Genomic DNA, 26,537 nt, shown 5'->3' on the forward strand with positions numbered 1-26,537 from the left:
GAACCAGGAAAAAATAGAAAATATGAACAAACCAATCGCAAGTAATGAAATTGAAACTATGATTAAAAATCTTCCAACAGGGCTTCCCTGGTGGTGCAGTGGTTGAGAATCTGCCTGTCAGTGCAGGGGACACGGGTTCGAGCCCTGGTCTGGGAAGATCCCACATGCCGCGGAGCGACTGGGCCCGTGAGCCACAACTACTGAGCCTGCGCGTCTGGAGCCTGTGCTCCGCAACAAGGGAGGCCATGATAGTGAGAGGCCCGCGCACCGCGATGAAGAGTGGCCCCCACTTGCTGCAACTGGAGAAAACCCTCGCACAGAAACGAAGACCCAACACAGACAAAAATAAATAAATAAATTAATTAATTAAAAAAAAAAATCTTCCAACAAACAAAAGTCCAGGACCAGATGGGTTCACAGTTGAATTCTATCAAACATTTAGAGAAGAGCTAACACCCATCCTTGTCAAACTCTTCCAAAAAATTGCACAGGAAGGAACGCTCCCAAACTCATTCCGTGAGGCCACCTGATACCAAAACCAGACAAAGATGTCACAAAAAAAGAAAATTACCGACCAATATCACTGATGAATATAGATGCAAAAATCCTCAACAAAATACTACCAAACATAATCCAACAACACATTAAAAGTATCATATACCATGATCAAGTGGAAATTATCCCAGGGATGCAAGGATTCTTCAATATACGCAAATCAATCAATGTGATACACCATATTAACAAATTGAAGAATAAAAACCATATGATCATCTCAATAGATGCAGAAAAAGCTTTTGACAAAATTCAACACCCATTAATGATAAAAACTCTCCAGAAAGTGGGCATAGAGGGAAACTACCTCAACATAATAAAGGCCATAGGTCATAGATGACAAACCCACAGCTAACATCATTCTCAGTGGTGAAAAACTGAAACCATTTCCTCTAAGATCAGGAACAAGACAAGGATGCCCCCTTTCGCCACTCTTATTCAACATGGTTTTGGAAGTCCTAGCCACGGCAATCAGAGAAGAAAAAGAAATAAAAGGAATACAAATTGGAAAAGGAGAAGTAAAACTGTCACTGTTTGCAGATGACATGATACTATACATAGAGAATCCTACAGATGCCACCCGAAAACTACTAGAGCTCATCAATGAATTCAGAAAAGTTCCAGGATACAAAATTAATGCACAGAAATCTCTTGCATTCCTATATACTAACAATGAAAGATCAGAAAGAGAAATTAAGGAAACAATCCCATTCACCATCGCAAAAAAAAGAATAAAATACCTAGGAATAAACCTACTTAAGGCGGTAAAAGACCCGTACTCAGAAAACTATAAGACACTGATGAAAGAAATCAAAGATGACACAAACAGATGGAGAGATATACCATGTTCTTGGATTGGAAGAATCAATATTGTGAAAATGTCTATACTACCCAAAGCAATCTACAGATTCAATGCAATCCCTATCAAATTACCAATGGCATTTTTTACAGAACTAGAACAAAAAAATCTTAAAATTTGTATGGAGACTCAAAAGACCCCAAATAGCCAAAGCAATCTTGAGGGAAAACACGGAGCTGGAGAAATCAGACTCCCTGACTTCAGACTATACTACAAAGCTACAGTAATCCAGACAATATGGTACTGGTACAAAAACAGAAATATAGATCAGTGGAACAGGATAGAAAGCCCAGAGATAAAGCCACACACATATGGTCACCTTATCTTTGATAAGGGAGGCAAGGATATACAATGGAAAAAAGACAGTCACTTCAATAAGTGGTGCTGGGAAAACTGGACAGCTACATGTAAAAGAATGAAATTAGATCACTCCCTAGCACCATACACAAAAATAAACTCAAAATGGATTAAAGACCTAAATGTAAGACTGGACACTATAAAACATAGGAAGAACACCCTTTGACATAAATCACAGCAAGATCTTTTTTGACCCACCCCCTAGAGTAATGGAAATAAAAATAAACAAATGGGACCTAATGAAACTTAAAAGCTTTTGCACAGCAAAGAAAATTAAAAACAAGACAAAAAGACAACCCTCAGAATGGGAGAAAATATTTGCAAACAAATCAACGGACAAAGGATTAATCTCCAAAATATATAAACAGCTTACGCAGCTCAGAATTAAAAAAACGAACAACCCCATCAAAAAATGGGCAGAAGGGACTTCCCTGGTGGCACAGTTGTTGGGAGTCTGCCTGCCAATGCAGGGGACATGGGTTTGAGCTCTGGTCCGGGAGGATCCCACATGCCACGGAGCAACTAAGCCCGTGTGCCACAACTACCGAGCCTGCACTCTAGAGCCCGCGAGCCACAACTACTGGAGCCCACGTGCCTAGAGCCCATGCTCCGCAACAATAGAAGCCACCGCAATGAGAAGCCCACGCACCGCAACGAAGAGTAGCCCCCACTCGCCGCAACTAGAAAAAGCCTGCGCACAGCAACAAAGACCCAATGCAGCCAAAAATCAATCAATCAATCCATCAATCAATTAATTAATTTTAAAAAATGGGCAGAAGACCTAAATAGACATTTCTCCAAAGGAAACATACAGATGGCCAAGAGGCACATGAAAAGCTGCTCAACATCACTAATTATTAGATAAATGCAAATCAAAACTACAATGAGGTATCACCTCACACCAGTTAGAATGGGCATCATCAGAAAATCTACAAACAACAAATGCTGGAGAGGGTGTGGAGAAAAGGGAACCCTCTTGCACTGTTGGTGGGAATGTAAACTGATACAGCCACTATGGAGAACAGTATGGAGGTTCCTTAAAAAATGAAAAGTAGAATTACCATATTACCCAGCAATCCCACTACTGGGCATATACCTAGAGAAAACCATAATTCAAAAAGACACATGCACCCCAGTGTTCATTTCAGCACTATTTACAATAGCCAGGTCATGTAAGCAACCTAAATGCCCATCGACAGATGAAAGGATAAAGAAGATGTGGTACATATATACAATGGAATATTACTCAGCCATAAAAAGGAACGAAATTGGGTCATTTGTAGAGACATGGATGGACCTAGAGACTGTCATACAGAGTGAAGAAAGAGAAAAACAAATATCGTATATTAACGCATATATGTGGAATCTACAAAAATGGTACAGATGAATCGGTTTGCAAGGCAGAAATAGAGACACAGATGTAGAGAACAAATGTATGGACACCAAGTGGGGAAAGTGGGGGAGGGTGGTGGTGGTGTGATGAATTGGCAGATTGGGCTTGACATGTATACACTAATATGTGTAAAATAGAGAACTAATAAGAACCTGCTGTATAAAAAAAATAAAATAAGTAAAATAAAATCCAAGAAAAAGAAAAAAGAAAGAAAATTCAGTCCCTCCATTGCACTGAACACAGTTCAAGTGCACGATGGCCACGTGTGTCCAAGGGCTGCCCTGGGGGACGGTGGAGTTCTAGAACCATCAGAGAGAGTGTCCACATCCTGATCCCGTGACCTGTGGATGTGTGGCCTCACACGGCAAAGGGACTTTGCAGGTATGATTAAGTTAAGCATCTCGAGATGGGAAATGATCCTGCGGGGATCTGGGGGGTGCCCAGTATCCTCACAGGGTCCTTATGAGAGGGAGGCAAGAGGGCCCTAATTTGTGGCCATTTGTTCTGGTGGCTGCAGGAAACTCCCTATGGGCTAAAGCCCACTTCACTTGAGACTCAAGACTGGCTACATTTTCCCAAACGACAAGAAACAATTTGGGCTCCAAACCAAACTTTAAAGTGTCTCCTTCCCTCCTGGATCCCACGGGTCTGCAGTGGCTGCAGTCACCCACCCACCCAGTGCTCTGCTCCAGCTGGGGCAGCTGTGCTCAAACCAGTCACCAATGCTCCCAAACGCTCCTGTTTGACTCTGTGTCCCGTGTAAGCCGACATTAAAGCTTGTTGTGCTGAGTTTGGTCAGCATTATCATTTGATGGGCACTGGTGAGCAGTTGTACTTTTTCAGGAAAAACGTGTATAAGGAAGTTTAGGATTGCTTTCTCTGTAGTAGGTGCCAGAACATTGAAAAGCCCAAAGCCGGACAGTAAATTGTTGATACCACAGGAAGTCCTGTGATTGGAAAAAAAAAACCCCTATAAACCTCTGTCAAAATAAACCACATCCGTAATATAGGGTCCCTTTGGTCTTAGATGTTTTTTGTGGACTACAATAAGTCTGTTTATTCTTTATCTCCCCAAAAGAAATGGAGTTTATCACTGTACCTTGGTAGGCAGATGAGTATTTGCTTTCTTTTCTGGGCTGTTTTTTCCGTGTTTATCTGACAGTCAGTTAATGTTGGAAGATGACGTGATTGTTTGCAGAGCTGCATCTCTACCAGAGGGGAATGTGTTTAATGCTATGAAAATAAAAATACCATCATCAATTAGGATATTATTCAGCCTTAAAAGGGGAGGAAATTCTGACACCTGCTACCACATGGATGAAACTTGAGGACATTATGCTCAGTGAAATAAGCCCGTCACAAAAAGGCAAATACTGCCTGGTTCCATTTATGTTTGCTTCCTAGAGCAGTCAAAATCTTAGAGACAGAAAGTAGGATGGTAGATGCCAAGGATTGGGGGCAGGGGGGAGGAAATGGGGTGTTAGTGTTTAATGGGGACAGTTTAAGGTGAGAAGGTTCTGGAGGCGGATGGTGGGGATGGTATCAACACAGTGTGAATGCACTTTATACCACTGAGCTGTGGTTAAGATGGTAATTTTATGTTATGTGTATTTTACCACAATTAAAAAGACCCCGCAGTGAGAAACCATTACACACACCCCAGAATGACCATAGTTAAATGGTAGCATGTCCTGAGCAACCACTTTGGAAAACTCCTTGGCCTTGAAGATGGAGGGAGGGCCCACCAGCCAAGAAATCAGATGCCTCTGGAAGCTGGAAAAGGCAAGGAAACAGATTCTCCCCTGGAGAATGACTCCGGAAGGAAGCAGCCCTGCTGACACCTCGAATTTGGATTTCTGGCCTCCAGACTGTGATTCAATAAATTTCTGTTGTTTTAAGCTCCCCAGTTTGTGGCTGTTATGGGCTGAATTGTGTCCCCCTCCCCAATTCACATGTTGAAGCTCGAAGACCCCACTGTGGCTGTCTTTGGAGATGGGGTTTTTAGGAATTAAGGTTAAGTGAGGTCATAAGGGTGGGGTCCTACTCCAATAGGATTGGTGGCCTTATAAGAAGGGGAAGGGAGAGAACTCTCTCTGTGTGCATGCACCAAAAAAAGGCCACTCGAGGACACAGCAAAGAGCCAAGAGAGACCCTCCCAGAACCCAGCCGTGCTGGCACCTGGTCTCAGACTTCCAGTCTCAGAACTGTGGGAAGGAAGATACATTCTGCTGTTTCCCCCCCACCCCCAGTTTGTGGTCATTTTACAGCAGCCCCAGGACACTGATACACCAGGAATTTGTAATTGGGAAGAAAAGACGTTAGTCCCAGTCTCTGTGTTGCCAGGGCGTGGCTGTCTGGAGAGAGGACACCAGGGACCTGAGAGAGGGCTGGGTGGATGACCCCGGTCAGTGGAGTTCACTCGGCCCCTAAGGTCTGTGCACTGCTGTGGGTCCCTTGAGATATTCCGTGTCCCAGATTTCCATCCCCTATTGTGCTTAAGCTTCTTCTTCTTTTTTTAATATTTATTTATTTGTTTATTTATTTTGGCTGCACCAGGTCTTAGTTGCGGCACTCAGGATCTTCGCTGTGGCATGTGGGATCTTTAGTTGCGGCATGCAGACAGACTCTTAGTGCAGCATGCATGTGGGATCTAGTTCCCCCACCAGTGATCGAACCCAGGCCCCCCGTATTGGGAGCGCAGAGTCTTACCCACTGGACCACAGGGGGATTCCTGCTTAAGCTTCTTTGAAGTGATTCTTTTCCTTGCAACTGCAAAGTACATTGACTAAAATCGTGACCTCTTTCTCTATTTTTAATTTCAGAGGTTACATACGATCAGAACACGAAGCCTGGGAAACAACACTTTCTCTTGTTAAAGTCAGTTCTACCCGTTAGCTTGGATGTAGTGAATTTAGGATCCTGCACCATCTTCAGTGGCTGGAAGGATGAACGGACCTCCCGCTTCATCAGGGGCTGAAGTGGGCGGTAGTTGTTCACCATCGTCTTCTCTTCTTCACCAAGTGCAGAAAACATGAGCGAGCGAAACGCGGCCAGCTGGAACGGAGAGCAAGCAGAGTAATCTGGGTGCAGCTAGGGCGTGAACCAGGTCCCGTGTCCCTCGTGTCGTGTGTGGTCCCCTCCCATCCCTGAATCAGGGATGGCCCTGTATGACCAATGCAACATGGTGGAGGTGACCCCAATCTGGGTCAGAAAAGGCATGGCAGCTTCCACCTTGGCCTCCTGGACAACCTGCTCTGGGGAAGGCAGCCGCCATGCTGCAATGACTCAGCAGCAGCCCTCTGGAGAGGCCCACATGGAGAGCAACTGAGGCTCCCAGCCAACAGCCAGCACAACTTGCCAGCCACGTTGGGAATGAATCCTCCAGCCCCAGCTTTCAGATAACTGCAGCTGACGTCTGGCTGCAACTCCACAAGAGATAGATCCTCAGCCAGAACCACCTGAATTCTGACCCACAGCAACCCTGAGAGATAATAAATGATTATTGTTTTATTAAGCCACTACATTTTGCAGCTATCTGTTATACAGCAATAGATAACTAGTTTATATACTATAAATGCTAACGTAACATTTGATGCACTTTGCACTCCAGGAACTAAGAGGCCATTTTTCACGTATCATCACATCTGTTCTCGGAATATACTACGTGCTCTGTGAGAACAGCTCTCACACTTAACACAGAACTGGGATTACATCTGCATGGTGGCCACCTGTTGAGCAGGTCAGGTCCGCGTGGCTGAGGGGGAGCCCCCAGAGTTGTGTAGGGTGTGCTGCCTGCTTTTCCAGGCACTCAGGCGTGGTGTGCCCACTCGTGCGCACCTGCTTTCACCACTTCTTGACTCCCAGAAAAGCCTGCTTGGCAGGCCTGTCCCTGCCGTCCAGGGGGTGCACACACTACCTCCCCAGCCCCCTGGGAGGGGTGGGGGCTCTGCTCTGCATTTTTGTGTAATACTCACTCACCACTCTGCCTTAAAACTATTGACTTACGTTTCTATTTTCCTGCCGAGTAGCAGTGCGCAGAGACTATGGTCACTGCTCTGTGTCACCCCTCCATCCCTCCTGCTCGCCCACCCTCTCCTGCTGCAACATCTGACATCTAATGAGTGTTTATTATGCGTTTGTTGAGTGACAGAGGGGTCTTGGTGACAAGAGCCATTTTCTTTTCTTTTTTTAAAATTAAATTAATGGGTTTTTTTTAAGTCTTTTTAAAAAATTAATTTATTTATTTTCATTTTTGGCTGCATTGGGTCTTCGTTGTTGCACACGGGCTTTCTCTAGTTGCGGTACGTGGGGGCTACTCTTCCTTGCAGTGCGCGGGCTTCTCATGGCGGTGGCTTCTCTTGTGGTGGAGCACGGGCTCTAGGCGCGTGGGCTTCAGTAGTTGTGGCACACAGGCTCAGTAGTTGTGGCTCGCGGGCTTTAGAGCGCAGGCTCAGTAGTTGTGCACGGGCTTAGTTGCTCCACGGCATGTGGGATCTTCCCGGACCAGGGCTCAAACCCGTGTCCCCTGCATTGGCAGGCGGATTCTTAACCACTGTGCCACCAGGGAAGTCCCGGCAAGGGCTATTTTCAACCACTTCTGTAACAATTCTGGTTTGGGGGAAGGGTGGGTGATGTGCACCCACGTTCCACCTTCAGCCTTCCAAAACAAATAGCGTCATCCCATGACTTTATTTTATTTTTAAAATTTATTTATTTTATTTATTTTTGGCTGTATTGGGTCTTCGTTGCTGCATGCGGGCTTTCTCTAGTTGCGGTGTGCGGGCTTCTCATTGCGGTGGCTTCTCTTGTTGTGGAGCACGGGCTCTAGGCACACGGGCTTCAGTAGTTGTGGCTCGCAGGCTCTAGAGTGCAGGCTCAGGAGCTGTGGCGCACGGGCCTAGCTGCTCCGCGGCATGTGGTATCGTCCCAGACCAGGGCTCTAACCCATGTCCCCTGAATTGGCAGGAGGATTCTTAACCACTGCGCCACCAGGGAAGCCCCATCCCATGACTTTAAAATTAGAGGCTGGGGACTTCCCTGGTGGCGCAGTGGTTGGAAATCCGCCTGCCAATTCAGGGGACACAGGTTTGAGCCCTGGTCTGGGAGGATCCCACATGCCGTGGAGCAGCTAGGCCTGTGCGTCACAACTACTGAGCCTGCGTGCCATAACTACTGAGGCCCACGTGCCTACAGCCCATGCTCTGCAACAAGAGAAGCCACTGTAATGAGAAGCCCGTGCACTGCAACGAAGAGTAGCCCCACTTGCCGCAACTAGAGAAAGCCCGCATGCAGCAACAAGGACCCAATGCAGCCAAAAATAAATAAATAAAACAAAGAAATTTATTTAAAAAAATAAAATAAAATAAAATTAGAGGCTGTTTCACAGAATCGAAAGGCTGGAAGGACTTCCAAGGACTCATCAAGAGCCCTCAGAAAACATAGAGCTGAAGGCGAGGTGATGAATGCTGCTGTGATCGATTAGAAATGTCTGTCCTGGGCAGAGGATGGGAGAGTGGAGCATGCTTGCTGCATATCTGTCATCCCTAAACTGTGCCCTAGACAGACTTTCTCCAGATTCTGGAGATTTCCAGAGAAAAAGATACTTTAACTTTTTAAAAAGTATATAAGTAATATCTACTTATTTTAGAAAAAATAGAATATTTAAATAAGGATGAGAAAGAAAATAAGAACCACTGCAGACCTATGACCATGGGACAACCAGGGTTAACTTTTAGGTGCACATCTGTGTGACAGCTTAGGGCATTGCTCAGCAAATAGACACTCACCTCCTCCCTGCCCCACTGGCATTGGCCTGGCCATCATAACTTACTTTGGCCAACAGGATGTGAGCGGGCGTGATGCAAGCAGACGCTGTAAATGTGCATGTGTGGTTTGGCTTGTCTTTTGCATTTCTGTCACATGCCATGAGATCCAGCCCTGGGTGGCCACTGGTCCAAGAAGCATGAGAGACACTGGACCCAACCCAACCCCTAACCATGGCCTAAAACAGATTCTCCCAGCTCCCAGAGACCCTTGAGCAGGAAAATAAGTGTTTATTATTAGTCATTGAGCTTTGGGGTGGTTTGTTATGCAGCATTTTGTAGCAATAGCTAATACAATCCTTCTGGAATTTTCTCTGGGCACTTATAGTTCCATAACTTCTTAGCACAGCATGAGAGAAAACCCTCTGCGGTCTTGACTTCCTACTGTTCTATCAGCCAAAGAAGCGGAACAGATTCTAAAAGCTTCTCTTCTCCCTCAGTGACCCCACTTCTTTCACGGCTCTCCGGCATTCATCTATGACATCCCTTTCTTAGTTAATTTATTCACCTAAAACACCCACGGAGGTCCCAATATGGGCAAGGACCCATGTCCCAATTATAATGTCACTTCTGTTCTTTAAAGTTGCTTTACCCCAACGAAGACCAAAGAGCAAGTACTGGCCTCGTCCAAGCATTTTTCATCAGGGAGACTCTCCATGCCTGAGGCTGACCACTAAGATTAGAAGGTGCTAAATATAACTGTCCCCCCTCAGTTCCCTCCCCTCAGCCTGCCTTCCCTCCCTGTCTCTGTGTCTCTGTCTGTCTCTATCTCTGTCTCTCTGATTCTCTCTGTCTCTCTGTCTCTGTCTCCCTGTTTCTCTCTGTCTCTGTCTCCCTCTCACCACCAATATCTCAAGGTCAGAAGAAGACCTGTGATATGGGGAACTTCTGTTCACTCCCCAAGAGCTCCTGTTTCAACTGGAAGATTCTTCTTGTGCAGGAACATCTAAAACGCACCAAAGCACGAAACTCTAGGATGCTTGCTCACACTATCTTAGTGAAACCACCAAACCGGAGGGATTCCCATGCAGTTCTGTGCGTTGGATACAGGCGCCACTCACCTGGTCCTGAGCCACCTCAGTGGGCTTCTTGTGGATGATCCAGGTGACCGACTCAGAGAGCGGAGGCGTGGTCAGGGAGCCCGGATACGTCCAGTAGTCCCGGCAGGCGGGCAGCAGGCAGGAGGGCTGGAAGGGGCCCAGGGCCGCCCGCGCGTCCTGGGGGAGGAGACCGCAGGCTCTCAGGTGGGTGGAGGAGGCCGGGGAGGGGGGCACCACACTGGGCTTTATCTCAGCGATGTGGCCTGGAGGGGAGCATGTCTCCGAGATAAAGGCTGTGGTCGCGGTTGTCACATTTGGAAACCGTAACAAGAGAATGCGGCCCTTCCACGCTGAGCAGAGATGCCCACCGCAGGCTTGTAGTTTTTCTTTTAAGGCTACTCATTTTTGTATACCTTGGCTGTGAAAATATCACACTTTTAAAAGCTGATGTCAAATAACATACACAGCATAAAATTTACCATTTTAACCATTTTTAAATGTACAGTTCAGTGGTGATAAGTACCTTCACATTGTTGTGCAACCATCACCACATCCGTCTCCAGAATTTTCTCATCTTTCCAAACTGAGACTCTGTCCCCATTAAACACCAGCTCCCCATCTCCTCCCCCCGGCCCCCAGCACCCACCCTTCTACTTTCTGTCTGTATGAATCTAACTCCTCTAGAGACCTCGTATAAATGGAATAATACAGGATTTGTCCTTTTGTGACTGGCTTATCTCACTCAGCACAATAACCTCAAGGTCCATCCATGTTGTAGCCTATGTCAGAATTTCCCCCCTTTTTAAGGCTGAGTAATATTCCACTGTGTGGATGGACCACATTTAGTTTATCCAACATCCATCGATGGACACTTGGGCGGCTTCCACCTCTTGGCTGTTGTGAATAAAGCTGCTATGAACATGGGTGTACAAACATCTCTTCGAGACCCTGCTTTTAATGATTTGGGGGATATACCCAGAAGTAGAAACGCTGGATCCCATGGTAATTCTATGTTTAATTTTTTGAGGGACCACCAGACTGTTTTCCATAGCGGTTGCACCAGAAAACGTTACACTTTTAAGACAGCTGATCCTCTCTTTGGCAGACCTCCCCAACGTGAGAGCCATGGCAATTACAAACGCGCAGGGGGACGCCCTGCACTGGCTGAAGTCCCTGACTCGTGCCAGAATTTTCCTTCTCATCAGCGAGGGGTGGGATTGATGGACTGGGTCAGCCCAGCTCTCCAGGCTGCTCCATCAGCACGTGTCCTGCTTGGGAGCCCCATGTTCAGAATCCATGTTTGCTTGGTTTCCATGCTCTAGAAAAGCATAGGGAGAAACCTGCCTCTGAGTTCCTAATGACCCTGATGGGGTCCCACCATCACTCACTCACTCAGAGCTATTCTTGAGCACCCACAGTAAACCCAACTCTATCTTAGGTGCTGGGGCTACAGGAGAGACAAACTACCCGCTTTCGTGGAACTCACTTTTATTGGAGGAGAGCAGACGGCACACAGAACAAGTAAGTAAAACATCTAGTAGTTTACACAGCGATAAATGTGATGGGGAAGAATAAGGTAGGGCAGTGAAATAAGAGACGTGGGGAGTATAGGCTGGTGTTTTAGGAGGGGTGGCCCTGAAGGCCTCCCTGAGAAGGTGACGTCTGAACAAAGACATGGAGAGGGTCAAGGGGAGGAGATTTCTCCGAAGCAGTGGCCAGTGCAAAGGCCCTGAGGCAGGGTCTGGCCTGATGGGCTGGGGGATCAGTACAGAGGCTGCAGGGCTGGAATGAGCACATGAGACGCGGAAGTGATTAAAAGAGATGGGAGGGGGTGGTTCCCTGGTGGCGCAGTGGTTAAGAATCCGCCTGCCAATGCAGGGGACACGGGTTCGAGCCCCGGTCCGGGAAGATCCCACATGCCGCGGAGCAACTAAGCCCGTGCGCCACAACTACTGAGCCTGCGCTCTAGAGCCCGTGAGCCACAACTACTGAAGCCCACACACCTACAGCCCGTGCTCCACAACAAGAGAAGCCACCGCAATGAGAAGCCTGCGCACTGCGATGAAGAGTAGCCCCCTCTCGCCACAACTAGAGAAAACCCAGGCACAGCAACAAAGACCCAACACAGCCAAAAAATAAATAATAAATAAATAAATTTATAAAAAAAAAAGAGAGAGAGATGGGAGGGGGGAGACGGGGACACCCTGCTTCTGCCCAGGGCTGCGGACCCCTGAAGAAACCCAGCGGCAGAGGCAGGGGCTAGGGGGCTGCTGTCTGGACGCTGTGGAGAGAAAGCAGGGCCTCTTGGCTGCTCTCTGCCTCGTTGGAAGCAAAGCTCCGGGGCAGCCTCTGCTCGGAGGGGAAAGGCTCCTCGGGGTCCCTCGGGTTGACAGGCCCAGGACGGTGGCTGCCCCCCGCCCCCCGTGAAGTGAGTGAGGTGGAAGGCTGAGGGGGCGGCCCTGGGAGGAACGGGACACCAACCAGTGCCCAGCCGGAGCGGAGCCTGAACCAGGGGCCCGGCCGCGTGCTGGGCAGGCTGGGAGGACAGCCAGCACGAGGCGCCTGTCCTCGGGTCCCCGAGGAACGAGGCTCCCTGCTGGTGGGTGTCCCTCCCCCCAGCCCTCAAAGGCAAAAGCAAGGAGCCACTGACGGCTTGTCCCCGGGTGCTGACTCACCGCTCAGCCATGGGGAGGTGGTGTTTAAGCTTCTGGCAGCTGGAAGGGGTAAACTGACTCGCTCTGACAGATGGTCGCCAAGCACCTTGTGCCGGGCTCCACCTTGTAACCGATGTCTAGTTGACGGCTTACAACGGCATGATTGAAACACGATTCCCAAAGTGTAGCGCCCACCCACGTAAAGTGGACGATTCTATGGCTGTTCGTATATTCACAGACGGACACGCGAACCCTCAGCACAGTCGACTCTAGAACATGTTCGTTACCTCAAAACAGAACTCCAGAAGAAAAGAGCCCCAGTAAACACTCTTTAGCTGTCATTCCCCCTAACCTGCCCACCTGCCCTCACCCCGCCACAGGCCCCACTGATCTGCCCATTCTGGACATTTCCTAGAAATGGAATCATGTAATACGGAGAATTTTGCATCTGGCTTCTTTCACTCAGAATGATGTCTTCAAAAGCCATCTCTGTTGTAGCAGGTGTCAGAGCTTCATTCCTTTATATGGCTGAGTAATATTCCACCGTGTGGTCTAGTCAATTCTTGAAGGACACAGGTCACATATGCACATGGGACAAGATGCAGAAAGTACCTGCGGGTGTGCAGTGACAGATAAATCCCCCTCGTCCCCCCAGACCCCAGCCCCATAGGCACTGACGTGCCAGATGCCCTCTGAGGCTCTTACCTTGGATTTTCAGAACCAGCCTTTATGTCTGTTTCATGATAAAGAAAGAAAGATAAGAACTTCCGAAAGCCACGTGATTATAGATGGCGGCAAACCCAGATGCTACGGGATGTCTGTCCCATCCCACAGAGCTGGACACCACAGAGGTGCCTCCTAAGGCTGAAAACTTAAAAAATCAACCCAGACATTGGGGGAACCCAGGAAGGAGCACAGACTGTGACTAATGACTTGAGCCGATCACCCTCCCAACCCACGAGACACAGACCCCTGCCCTCTGAGGCGGGGCCTTTCTCACTTAAGATTCTAACTCTTATCTTTCAGGTGAGGAAACTGAGGCCCAGGGAGGAGCCCAGGACCAGAACTGGGCCCAGCGGCTTCCTCCAACCCCTGCCAACACCGTTTCTCCTGCACGTTTGCCCAGAGCCTTCGGGGAAGCAAACAGACCCCTTAGCACACAGCACCTCATAGCAGCTCTTTCTCTCCCACCCAGCGGTGGAGACCATGCCCTGAGGGGGTGGATGCCGCCGGGGAAACGTCCAGGTTTACTCTGGCTGCGGACCAGGGAGGAGATGGATGCTCTCAGCGCCTCGACCTTGCTGAGTTCCTGAGCTGGCAGACGGGGCAGCGGGGGGTGATCTGGTCTGGTCCCAGGAGGTCACCATCAAGGGGAGGGCGCCACACAGATCAAACAGCCCCTGTGAAAATGCCGAGGAAGGGCTGGCCCCCATCTCCCATCTGGAGCCGCTCTCGCCATTGTTAACACAGGTCGGAGACCCACCCGTCCCCACGTCCAAGGACCACGGGTGACTCCTTCCCTCGGAATTCTTTTGTTTGGTGCTGAACAAATAAACTGCAGTTTTCAGGAATTTCCATTTCTCCATCAAAGCCCTCTCTCAGCTGATACTGGAGAAAAGCTACCTTGCTGGCCTTGCTGTCTTTCGGAGCTACGCTGAGTGCAGCCAAGTGTGCAGGCGAGCTGGGCAGGATGGGTGCGTCTGCAGGACCCCTTGCCCCGCCTCCCTGTTCTCCCAGGATGGGGCTGACCCTAAGGATGCCAGGTGGCTTGCCGGTGGACATTCTTAAATGTCGATAGTTGAGAATTTATTTCAATTGGTTTCATTTTTTTTATTATTCTTTTAAACTTTATTTATTTATTTATTTATTTTTGGCTGCGTTGGGTCTTCGTTGCTGCGCGCGGGCTTTCTCTAGTTGCGGCGAGCGGGGGCTACTCTTCGTTGCGGTGCGCGGCCTTCTCATTGCGGTGGCTTCTCTTGTGGAGCATGGGCTCTAGGCACATGGGCTTCAGTAGTTGCAGCACACGGGCTCAGTAGCTGTGGCTTGCAGGCTCTAGAGCGCAGGCTCAGTAGCTGTGGCACACGGGCTTAGTTGCCCCGCGGCATGTGGGATCTTCCAGGACTGGGGCTTGAACTCGTGTCCCCTGCATTGGCAGGTGGATTCTTAACCATTGTGCCACCAGGGAAGTCCACGTTTCAATTGGTTTTAAAACAAACGTTATTGCTAATGGATGTTGTTGCCTGGGACAAGGCTAAAGATTTTTAAAAAGTGGATCAATTTCATAAAAAATACTAAGTAACTAATAGTACCACAGGTGGGTAGACAGGCAAAAACCTTCAAGATGCTGCCTGAATGGCTGAATGTTGGGAAACCCCATTACGCCGAGGAGGGAGGGCCCGAGAATAGCAGGAACACCTCCAAGTCGGTGAGCCAGCTCGAGACACAGCTGGAATCAGCTCCAGTGAGTCCCAGTTCCAGAATTGGACTCAGACCCTCTCTGCAACGCTCTCTCCACCCAACTGGTTCCTTTTTTTGGTTATTTTTTTGGCAAAGTAGTCATTACTCTAAGCAATGTCGCTTTTCTAATTATGTTGATTTCAAAACACGTAGCTTACCTTGTGCTTTATGTCCGGCAAGACTGCCACCAGCTTCTGCAGCGCCTCGTGGCGGGCCCCCAGCTGCACAGCGCGGCACGCCGAGCGGTCACGTGACAGGGCAGGGGACAGGGTGACAAGCACAGGTCACTCTAAGCGGACCTTGTTCAGAGAGCAGATCTGACTAGGAGAGCTGCACCCCAGCAAGCTTACCTTTAAAAACACGCCCACCACCGCCAAGCCGTCCTCTCCCATCACGGCTTCTGTGTAGTTTTGGTATTTCACAGCGTTCCAGTGAACTAGATGCAGCTGGAACCCAGAAGAAGAGAATTCCCTCCATCACCGCGTAGCCGAGAGAGGTTAGCCCGGCCCTCCTCCCTCTGTGCGGCTGACATGTGCCCGATTTAGGCTTTCAATGAATCCACGGCTGCAGCCCACGGTTCCCCCAGCCAAAGCTCGCTCAAAGCCCAGAAAGCAGGGCCTCGGCATTGCCAGGGGGAGAGAAGGGAGGCTCGCTTTAACTTTGTCAAACAGAAATGGGTGGTTGGATTGTTCGCTACTGCTCAGATAGCCTTGAATGAGGGTTGCCAGATCAGATATAGGACTCTCAGTTAAATCTGAGTTTCAGATAGACAATGGATCATTTTGAACGTAAGTACGCCCCCCAAATGGCATTTTTCTACATCTGTCACCCTCCTCTGCACTTCACCTATGTCCTTTCTTCGCACACCGTCCGTTGGTTTTCCTAAGTCCCAAGTCAGCATCACAACGGCAGGGAAACAGGCTGGGGGAACGGGCTTTCCTGGGCCCCGGTGAGTAAGAGGCAGAAGCAGGACCCCTGGGTTCTGTGTGAGGGCACGTGGGCCGATGCTGCGTGCGGCTCAGAACCAGGAAGGGGCCTGGGTGTCTGTCCGCATTTCCTGCTCCAGCATGCGTGGCGGTGGAGGCCTTTCTGAACGGTGGCCCAGGCCCTGAGTCCACAAGGACTCGGCCCAGAAAGTGCTGCAGCCTCTCGTGGTCAACAAGACCCTCCCCCACGCGGCTGCTGGACTCCAGGGCCAGGGCGGCCCTGCCAGGGGTGCGGGTCCACGTGGCTCCAGGTGGCACCTTGCTGCCAACAAGTCCCAATGTTCCTGGCCACGCACACCAGGGACCGTGAGGGTGGCGTGGCCTCCCCCTGCCCTCCTGTAGCTCACCTCGGCCCCCCACCCACTGTCACGCGTGGTCTTCCAGAAATAGGGACAGCTGGGCCTGAGGTCCCGCCCACAGCCTTCCTCCTTCATGGACCCCACCTGTGGGGCTGGCCCGGCCTCCCCAACCCCACAGGAAAAGGCCCGCCCCAACATGGGCCGGAAGCACGGCCGGGACGGCCCGGCAGCCCCCCGCCACCTGGCTCACGGACAGCCGCTGGTGGGTCCCAAGCTCTGCTCCTGCTGCTAAACGAGCGAACTGCAACAGACTCCTTTACTGAAAGAGCTGCTCACTAGAAACCGAGGTACAGTTACTCAGAGGAGTGAGGTTTACCAAAAGCAAGCCGCTGTTCCTTCATTTTTGTCATATTTGTAAAAATGTGTGTAATTATAACAATCAATGGAACTCCCTAATTATCAGCTGTCCCCAGAGGCCACCTCCGGCTGTGTGATTGCAGTGATTTTCACTTTCTGGTTTGACTGGACTCCGGGTCTATTTTAACCTTAGTATTACTTCCGTAACAACGGTGACGAGAACAGTCCAGAACTTGAAATACATGTAAAATCCAGGTGGCTGGTGGGTGGACAGAGGTGCAATAGAGTGAATTTGGCACATGTCAATCACAGGATCTGGGTGGTAACCTCACGGGTTCTCACTATACAGTTCTTTCATTTTTTTGGTAAGTTGGAAACGTTTCACAATAAAATATTGGGGGACACCAGTAAGGCGCCACTTACCACCCCATAACCACCAAAACCCAATTCCTGACCTTTATCTCTACTCCTTTTCTTTACTGACTCCCGTTTTGGAATGTTGCAAATATCACTTTGTTTTAAGAAGTTAATTTCTATTGTAAAGATTTTTCATTCTCAGTATAAGATCTTGAACGCCTCGAAGGACAGGAAGTTTCTCGCCTCTCGTCGACCAGCAGCAAGCGCGTGGCTGAGCGAGAGCTAAGGGCACAGACTCTGCTCCTAAACCCCAGCTGTCGGACTTCGGCAAGTTACAATACCACTCAGGACCTGTCTCTTCTCCCGTTCACTGAAAGGGCTAACAGTACCCTCCCCTTAGGATAGTCGTGAGGTTGAATGCGTGGGGTGGCCAACGGTTCTGGTTTGAGCACTGAGAGTCCCGCGTCCCAGGGAATCCATTCTGAGCGACTGGGATGCTTGATCACCCGACATCGAACCTGGCACATGGGAAGTCCCCACACATGGGCTGCTACGAACCTCCGCCGGGTACACGTGATCGTCCACCGTGTGCTCTGAGCCCCACTCGTTCACTGCTCCCCAGTGGAAGTGGAACTGCTTTAGTCTGTAGTGGTTTTCCAAGGGGCCACCACTAATTCCTGGAAGGTGAAACAGTGGAAATGGTGTGTTAGTCTAGTTGCTAGACTGTGGGGTTGCTGTGACATTGACTACATTGGGGTTACTCGATTTTGCTCTCAAGAGACTGATGTTCTGCTGAAACCACAAACTGAAACGTGGGACCTTGTCTGCCCTGTCACCTGGCCCCATCACCTGGTCCCGGCGGGCCCCCAGCAGCTCACAGGAAACACCTGAGTGATGCAGATGCCAGTGCTGCCACCTGGTGGCAGTAGGGGCCTCAGCCAATCGCAGGCAGCAAAAAGGCAAAGAAAAACCATTTTGGAGATGCGTGCCATGCCAGTCCTATAAGATTTCCAGACTTTCCTTTAATTAAAAAAAAAAAAAGAAAGAAAAGAAAAAAGAGATGTCTTTCAAATGAAAGAAGAGCAGATAAAATTCTATCACCAAATAATTTCATGAGCTAATATGTAATGAGCAAGATGTTTAAATAAACAAATTCTGAGATATGAGGTGCTACATTTTGGGGACTTCCCTGGTGGCGCAGTGGTTAAGACTTCGCACTCCCAATGCAGGGGGCCCGGGTTCAATCCCTGGTCAGGGAACTAGATCCCACATGCATGCTGCAACTAAGAGTTCACATGCTGCAACTAAGGAGCCCGTGTGCTGCAACTAAGGAGTCCGCCTGCTGCAGAAAAGACCTGGCGCAACCAAATTAAAAATATATATAAATATTTTAAAAAAAATAAGGTGTAACCTTTTCCACCAGGGCTGATCTGCAGGCAGCCCCTGCTCGGCCTAGCCTCACTATATGACCACTTTCTAAGTCACCCTGAATTCCTGGTGAGGCATCCCCAAGAGCTGTTAGCGTGATGCACACAAGTTCATCACCCCTGAGCATCTGTCATGGCGGCATCTGCTCTGAACTGTGGGATCATGGGTGCTGTCCCAAGAGGTCCAGGGCCACGGCTGGGAGCCTGCATTTGAATGAGCTCCCGGGGGGCTCTGATGCACAGGGTTTAGCCGGTCTTCCGGGCTTCAGCTGCACTTTGCTAACAGATTTCCACCACCAAGTGCGACACACGTAATGGTAACGGTTGGACATCCGCCTGTATTTGAGGTGAGCGTAGTGTGACGCTGGGATCCTCGGACAGGTCTGGAGGACACGGGCACGGCGATGGCGTGAGTTCCCGGGGTGGGGGGAGGGGCGGGCGTTGCCTGCATCAGCTCCTCCATGCGGCAAAAGCAGGGACAACATTTAGTGACGTGATAGATGCTGCTGAAAGTGTCAAATATGACTGGTAGGGGTGCTTCTGCTTTGTTTTTGCCATTGAAGGTCCTGGTAGCAGAAAGTACTGAACTATAAACTGGAAAAACAGATTCAGTCCATTATTCTGCCCTCGATCGAGTCATGAAGCTTCTTGCTGTCTGTCTTCACTTGAAAGCGTTGGTCTAGAACGTCGTTACGGGCATCTCGTCATGAGGCTCTATGGCTTTATTCTCCTGAACACCCACAAGTTATATCTCACTTTAGAAACATACACAGAAGTATCTCATCCCCCCGCAAGTATAAAAAAACAGAGTAAATCACGAAGCCTGAGTCCACGGGTGTGGAGGAGCCATTCTGCAGGGAAGAGGCTGAGATGGATAGAAAACCTCCCTGTTGGGTTCAAATTACAAGACTTTACTGGATTTTCTGTGGCTGAAAATACAAGGGGGTGATTGTTTTCCTTTGAGGGGTGAGGATACATGAGCCTACTGACCTCTGTAGTTTTGTGTTGTTTTTTAATTTATTAAGAGAGGTTAAAGAGGTTGTCGGTAATCCCGGGCACAGGAGCTAGGATTCGAAGCCAGGTCTGACGCCCAAACCCGTGCCTCGAGTACAAAACATCATCTGAGGAAATTACAAAAGCTTGAAGCACCAGCAGTGTGATCTTTGTGCCACTTCTGTCTGGCACTTTGCATCATGGTGGAAGGGGAGTGGGGAGCCCTGGCCAGCAGACACCTGGAGCCGCCCAAATGCACTGACTAGTGCGTTTGCTGTGTGACCTCGAGCAAGTGGATCAGCCTCTCAGAGCCTCAGCTGTCCCACCTGTGAAATGAGCAGTGCTGGCAGGAGGGCCTCATAAAGTGCAGTCAGATGGTGAAGACAATGCTGGTGGTGACCACACGCCATGTAACCCTTCAGGGACTCGGCTCCTTCACCTAATAACGAAGAAAGGATTCCTAGCTAGGTGGTCCTGGTGGTCCCTCCCACCTCAAGCATCTGAGGACTCTGATGTGTAGACCCCACATAAGGTCTCCAGAAAGAGCGACACCAAGTGCACGAGGCAAAAACCCACCACGAGCTGGGTGTCGGGCAGACCCCGCCAAAAATAACCTCGTAGAAAAACCACTCCCAACGGTGGCCACCAACAGAGAGCAGGGGAGGGGAGGGGGCCGGGCACGAGCATCGCCCCCCGCTCCGGCAGGTGAAGACTTTCCCAGGGTCACCCTCAGGGCAGGCCTGGAGCCCAGGGACCAGGGCCCCACGCTCTCCCCGCATCCAGCTGCCCCCAGAATTCTCCAAGGAGCAACCTCTCGCAGGGTGACTCCCTCCTGCCTGCTTCCCAAAGAGGGCTGCCTGTCTAAGGAAGAGAATGTGGACAGAGGTCAGCTTTGGAATCGGGCCTGCAGGGAGGAACGTTCCCCTCGGTGGGGCCTCTCCTTCCCGACTGCAGGCTGACACCTGGTCGTCTGTAAGCGGGCGGGGGCCACCCCGAGCTGGGACCAAGCAAACTCACAGCAAACCCTGCAGGCTGCTGCCCCTCGCCAGCTCTGTGACCTGCAGATGCAGATACGGAGGAAAGCACGGCACGAGCATCTCAGGAGGGAAGCGAAGAGGGAGGGCAGGCATGGCCAGAGGAGCCCTGGTGCCACGGGCTGGGCTGCAGGGGCGCCCTGCGGCCGGTCGGCGGTGCACCCGGAACCGGGCACTGTGATGCCCTCAGCCTCCCTCCTTCAAATGCATTTCAGGAGACAAACAGCATCAACTGTACAGGAGCTGCTTGAGTACAAGCTCGGGTGTCAGACTTGTACACCTCGAGCATCTTTCAAGTCAGGGACGGAAGACTCTCTGGAACGACGTCTCTAAAATTAGATGGATGGGCAAAGACAGCCACTAGCCGAGTGCCAGCGTCTCTGCTGAAAAACCGGAAAACAGTGCCCCGTTTCTGCAGGTGGTCGGGGGTGCGCTCTGGGTCGGTGCTGGCGCCATCGCCTCCAAACGCGGCGATCTCGGTCCGGTTACTAAACTGTTCCCAGCCTCAGTTTCCCCGCCTGTAAAATGGGGAGGATCCTAGCACCTACTCCATGGGACGTTGCCAGGATTAAATGCAAAGTTCTCAGCAGAATGCCCGGTATTCTGGAAGCACCCAAAGGACGAAAGCCGGCAGCCATGGCACATCTCTGCGATGGGATGAGTAAGGGGGTCTCATCCGTCCTCATGGGTCAGCATCTCCTGCCTCCTGGGCGCTGTGCACCCACATCTGTCAGCGCCGTGATCGCCAGCGCCTGGTGGACAGTCAGCACGAGCTCTGAGTGCACTAACCGACAAGCCAGCGTTCACCCAGCGCCCGCTGCACGCTGGGCATCGTGCAAAGCACCCTACCTTCCCCAGTGACCTCTCCTCACAGTGACCCTGCAAGCAGCTACTACTGGCCCAATCTTGAGATGAGGAAACTGAGGCTCAGAGGAGTCAATCACCTGCCCCAGGTCCCCCAGCGACTCCACCCCAGGCCTGCTTGGGTCCAGCCCCTCGACTTTCGTGGCAGGGTTCAAGCCAAACGCTCCTCTTTTCCTGCCAGGAAAGTTAGGAACCCAGTTGAAGGCGGCTGCCCTGGATAAAATAATCTCAGTGACTTTTCATAATGACCAGACAGTGTCAGAGTAATTCCCTTCAAGAAAACAGGTGTGGGGCTTCCCTGGTGGCGCAGTGGTTAAGAATTCACCTGCCAATGCAGGGGACACGGGTTCGAGCCCTGGTCCGGGAAGATCCCACATGCCGCGGAGCAACTAAGCCCGTGAGCCACAACTACTGAGCCCGCACTCTATAGCCCGCGAGCCACAACTACTGAGCCCGCATGCCACAACTACTGAAGCCTGCACGCCTAGAGCCCGTGCTCCCCAACAAGAGAAGCCACCGCAGTGAGAAGCCCGCGCACCACAACAAAGAGTAGCCCCCGCTCACTGCAACTAGAGAAAGCCCGTGCACAGCAACGAAGACCCAAAGCAGCCAAAAAGAAAAAAATATATTAATTAATTAATTAACGTTTAAAAAAAAGAAAGAAAAAGAAAACAGGCAAGCCCAATTTGTGACAAGGGGGCCTTTAGCCCGCCAGACCCCAGACTCTGCCATCCGCAGGGCTGTTCACAGACCGGAGGCCATGCATCCCCCTGGCAGTCTCCGGGAGCAGGTGTGTCAAGACGTAACTGGGGAATTGCATCCCTGAGGACAAAGATGTTGGAGGCTGGCTCCAAGCCCAGATCCTACTGTCTCTGTTCTCACAACAGCCGCTGATAACAGCCGTCAATTTGTAGTTTGGTGCTTTGACCAGGATAAGCAGGCTGTTGGCAGGCATGGTTGTTTTTAGGCTTAAAATAAGTCCAAGAGCAGTTTGACATGTTCTAATTAATCAAAACTGCAAATAACTCGATGGTGCTGAGGAGCAGCCTGTTCTCGGTGCCCCTCCAGGATTTAACTAACGTTCCCTCCGACACTCCACGCACAAGGGCAAAGGCTCTCCGTGCGTTCTCTGGATTAGGGAGGTCTTTGCCATTCTCTCCAGGAAAGTGGGAGCCACAGCTGGCGGCCAGCGCACTGGTGGTGCCTGAGGGGCACGACCCCGCCCCCAGTACCCCAAAATCCAGAAATGAGGGAGGTGAGATCGCTCTTGGGGACCTAACCTCTGGGACCACCACACATCGGCTCTGGGTTTGAAGCCAGGCAAACGTGAGCACAGCCCCTGGTTTCAGGCAGCGGGTCCCACACAGTAGTCCTATCTCTCTGGACCTCAGACCTGACGTCTGTAAAACGATAATGACGCCCCCACCCCCGTCAGAACGTGGCGAGCATCAGATACAGTAGCGCTTACCGAACCCTCCCTAGCACGGCCCCTGGCACCCCGGAGGAGCTCAACCAGCGGTAAAACCTTCTGTTATTATGACCGTATTCTGGTGGTTATTACATCACGATCACCATCTCATCATCCAAGCAGAGATCTGCAGTCACCGGAAATAGCCACTATTACTCCCAAGATAGGACCTGCACGTAAAGACTTTGAGGGATAAATGTATCTTAAGAGAGTGTCCTTTAGAAGGGGCTCGGCCAGCCACAAAGCGTATAAAGGAAAAATCATGCATTCATTCAACAAATATTCACTGAGTTCCTACAACGTGCCACAGCCTCGGCTTAAGTGTTGGACGTGGAGAGGGTGACAGAGGGCAGCCCTGCCCCTCCTGGAGTATGGACTGCCCAGGGGCAGGCAGGCAGTGAGTCGTGGACATGTGGGCAAGGACAGGGTGCTCTAGGGGGATCTGAGGGGTGCGGGGCATCAGAGAGGGCCTCCCCGAGGAAGTCGGGGTTCAGCTGAGCCGTAAGAGCGAAGAGGAGGGCCGGCTGTAGGCGGGAAGGGACAACAGGCAGAGTGGGCTGGAGGGACAGAGCGGGCCACTGTGATGGACCTGCGAAAGCTCCCAGTGGCGGGAGCGTAAGGTCAGCAGGGAGACGGGTCGGAGGGCAAAGGGGTAGGTGCCGGCAGTGGCCACATAGGGGAGCCTTCGTCAGCAGACTTTGAATGTTCCAGTCTTTAGAAATGGATGTCTGCCTAGAGAGGTGGGGTCTGGGGGCGACACTTGCATCCCCGTCCTTGACGTAGTTTATCCTTCAACGCACCTTTTCCCGCATTTCCTGACTTGAGATCTCCTTGCGAGCAGAGACTGTGTCTGGGGAGGTCCTGGGACCTAACGCGCCACCAGGCACAGCGAGTGCTTACTGCGCGGCTGTATTGCAGATTTACAAGCCTAGCTCCTTGCATGGAGCAGGAACGGCTAATTCCTGGGTGGTTTTGCGGAAGCAGTGGTGAGGGGCACTCCTGGCAATGGACGGAGGGAGAACGGGGTCACCACACTGGGTGTGACAGCGGGTAGGGATGTCACACGGTCCTACAAGTGTCCACCTTCCACCTCCCAACCGATGCCGGTAAGTGGGGTGTTTCTTAAGACAGCTGCCCACGACGCTGACGAGCCCCCAGGAGTGGTAGGGGTGTGTTGGCACCAGACGGGCCTCAGGCTTGCCCTGCAAGACTGGGAGCCCCCTTTCCGAGGCAGAGGAGCTGGTGGTTTAGGGAGATGCAGAGAGGGAGGAGGAGAGGGAGGCTGCCGGGCTAGTCACGAGGACCCTGTGTCCCTAAGGTAGCAGCAATCGAGGTCAGGCCGGGGGAGGGAAGGTGCGATGGGAGTGGGGCTGGGGGCCCTGGGAACAAAGAAGGGAAGAGGGAAAGATGGGGGGCGGGGAGAGCAGTGGGGGAGGAGGAAGAGACGGAAGGGATGCACTCACTGGTGACCTTGGCCTGGCTGGTGTGTGCGGTTGGGAGGGACTGACATGGATTCACGGGACGTCGGGGGAGGAGTGTTTTCCTGGGTGGGGATTATCATTTCCACAGATTGGGTGAGGGGAACCACTCCACCCAACCTCCACAATCACACCTTTGCCCCCCAAGATACCCACGCCCAGAGCCTGAGGGAAGAAACAGCGGATATACAAGGAATGAAGATGGAAAGTATACAGTTTTAGGAACCAGAATGCCAATGAACGAATTTGCAGTGAAAAATAACTGTCCCAGGAAACAAGTGTGGACCGAGTGGCCACAGTCACCTTCCTGACAGCACAGGACTCCCTCCCGGAATGCATCCCCCCCGCCACCCCCTTGCATTGTCTGGGAGGCACCAGCTCACGCCCACTGCAGGCCCCCCGCCTGACCCGTGGGGGAAGAGTACCCTCGGCCCTGGGCCCTGCGTGGGATGATGCAGGGTCCTGGAAGATGGCAAAGCAGTTCTGCTGCCACATTCACGACCCACCTCCCGGCCCCATCTCCAGCCTGCCTTTCCAGCAGGGACCCCCAAACTCTTCCGGCGTCTCCCTTTTGGCTTTCGTGCTGGAGTCAGTTTTCTTGGGTGAAGATTCCCCAACTGATGGACGTGAAGTCTGTGAACTTTAAAATCGTACTGACCTGCAGTTACGCGTTCACTCCAGGAGCAAAGGCCGCTCACCGGGCCCTGCTGTGTACACCCGCTGCCGACTCCGTGAAGCTCAGGCTCAGGACCCTGCCCCGGTGGCGCTGGGCATCCTTATTAGTCGTCATTTAGAGGATGAAAGGCCATTATTGGCCCCCCTTTACAAACGGCTTAAAATCCACTTTGGTGTTGGAAGGAGCCTTAGCAGGCCCATGACCTCTGTGCCCACTTGGGTCCTTGAGAGTGAGTGACCCTTCGGGAAGGCTGCTCACAGCTCCAGGCTTGGAGTTTCCATGTTTCCTCCTTCGGCCGATGGATGCGGTCACCAACCACAGAGTCCTCCGTAGTCAGAGGCAGCCGGGCCGGGCCTGGCCGGCGCTCTGTTCCCTCCAGTGGGAGGCCCGAGAGGGGCACAGCTGTGCCTTGTTCTGGTCTTATTTGGGCGGAGCCCCAGCAGGTGAAGCTAAGCTATCACGGGTGAAACGCTCACTTCTCCTGGCTCGGAGGTTAGTGCTTCCCACAGGCCTCTTCTAATCCTCCCTCCGGGCGGGTGTCCGACCTCAGTGGACAGAGGAGGAGACTGAGGGTCAGAGAGGTTAGGGAACGAGCTTATACTACCTGGCTGATAAGCTCCTTCTGCTGCAGAGCTGGGCCCTGACCACCATGCCGTCCTCCCCGCCCCCTGAGCCCTTCAGGAGGAAGATGAGCTGCCCCCAGAGGAGGAGGGTCTAGCAGGGAAGGCGGCTCACTCAGGCCACGCGGCTAAGTGGGCGGGAGGAGCAACAGCTGGGCATCTGAGCTCCTGGGACTCAGGCCCTAAGTGCCAGCAAGACACGGACTCCCGGCTTCTTTTCTTTTCTGTGGATGGCGGGGAGGGAGTGGGATTTGGAAACAGCCCTGATTTGAATGTTGGACACGGATGTCCTCTTCCCATGTATGGGCATATTTACCCGTCTCTTGGGGTTACTGTGAGAATGAAATGCCTTCAAAAGTGTACCCTGATTTGCACATTGGTTTGTCGCGTAATGGGCACTCAATAGCACCTGGCAGCAGTAACGATATCACTGCTAGTGGTAACCTAGGACCTGGTTCAGCGAAAAGGAGCAGCGGCATCTATCTGTGGCCTTTGGCCCTTGACCTTCCACCCCACTTTCTGCACCTACACTGCCCATCGGGTGGAAGCGGCATTGTCACTCCTTAGGAAAAGGATCGCTCGGGCGCTGGAACAAGGGGGCCTCGCCTGTGAGGGGTTTGCGGGGTGTGACCACGGGGTCCGCTTGGAGCCGGCGCTATGTTCCTTCTTGCTTCGTCCCCTCTGCCAGCCCTTCCTTCCCTGGCCTTCAGTCTCACATTCCTTGGAAAGAGCCGCTGCCTTCACCTCTGTTATTCATCATCGTTCTTGCTGACCGGCCTTGACCTCTGAGCTCTCCTATCCCTCACCCGCTGGAACCCTAATGTCCTCAGCCCCCGGATCTGGT

General features: G+C 51.4%; 1 protein-coding gene across 3 annotated transcripts in view; it reads right to left on the bottom strand.

Moving 5' to 3' along the window:
• Positions 1 to 4,374: 4,374 nt before the first annotated feature.
• The window catches only part of CA5A (carbonic anhydrase 5A), a 36,865-nt gene continuing 14,702 nt past the window's right edge, over positions 4,375 to 26,537 (bottom strand). For 2 of the 3 annotated variants that reach the window (XM_059904410.1, XM_059904409.1), the window contains exons 3-7: positions 17,692 to 17,810; positions 15,485 to 15,580; positions 15,293 to 15,355; positions 10,045 to 10,200; positions 5,991 to 6,215 (exon numbers count right to left, since the gene is read on the bottom strand). In XM_059904410.1, the coding sequence (XP_059760393.1) occupies positions 5,997 to 6,215; positions 10,045 to 10,200; positions 15,293 to 15,355; positions 15,485 to 15,580; positions 17,692 to 17,810 (653 nt within the window). In that variant the 3' untranslated portion in view covers positions 5,991 to 5,996. Of the gene's footprint in view, positions 4,395 to 5,990; positions 6,216 to 10,044; positions 10,201 to 15,292; positions 15,356 to 15,484; positions 15,581 to 17,691; positions 17,811 to 26,537 lie in introns of those variants that run through there. The other variant, XM_059904411.1, reaches the window with a different exon arrangement.

Source organism: Balaenoptera ricei, chromosome 19 (assembly GCF_028023285.1).
Source record: "Balaenoptera ricei isolate mBalRic1 chromosome 19, mBalRic1.hap2, whole genome shotgun sequence".
NCBI classification, from domain to species: domain Eukaryota; kingdom Metazoa; phylum Chordata; class Mammalia; order Artiodactyla; family Balaenopteridae; genus Balaenoptera; species Balaenoptera ricei.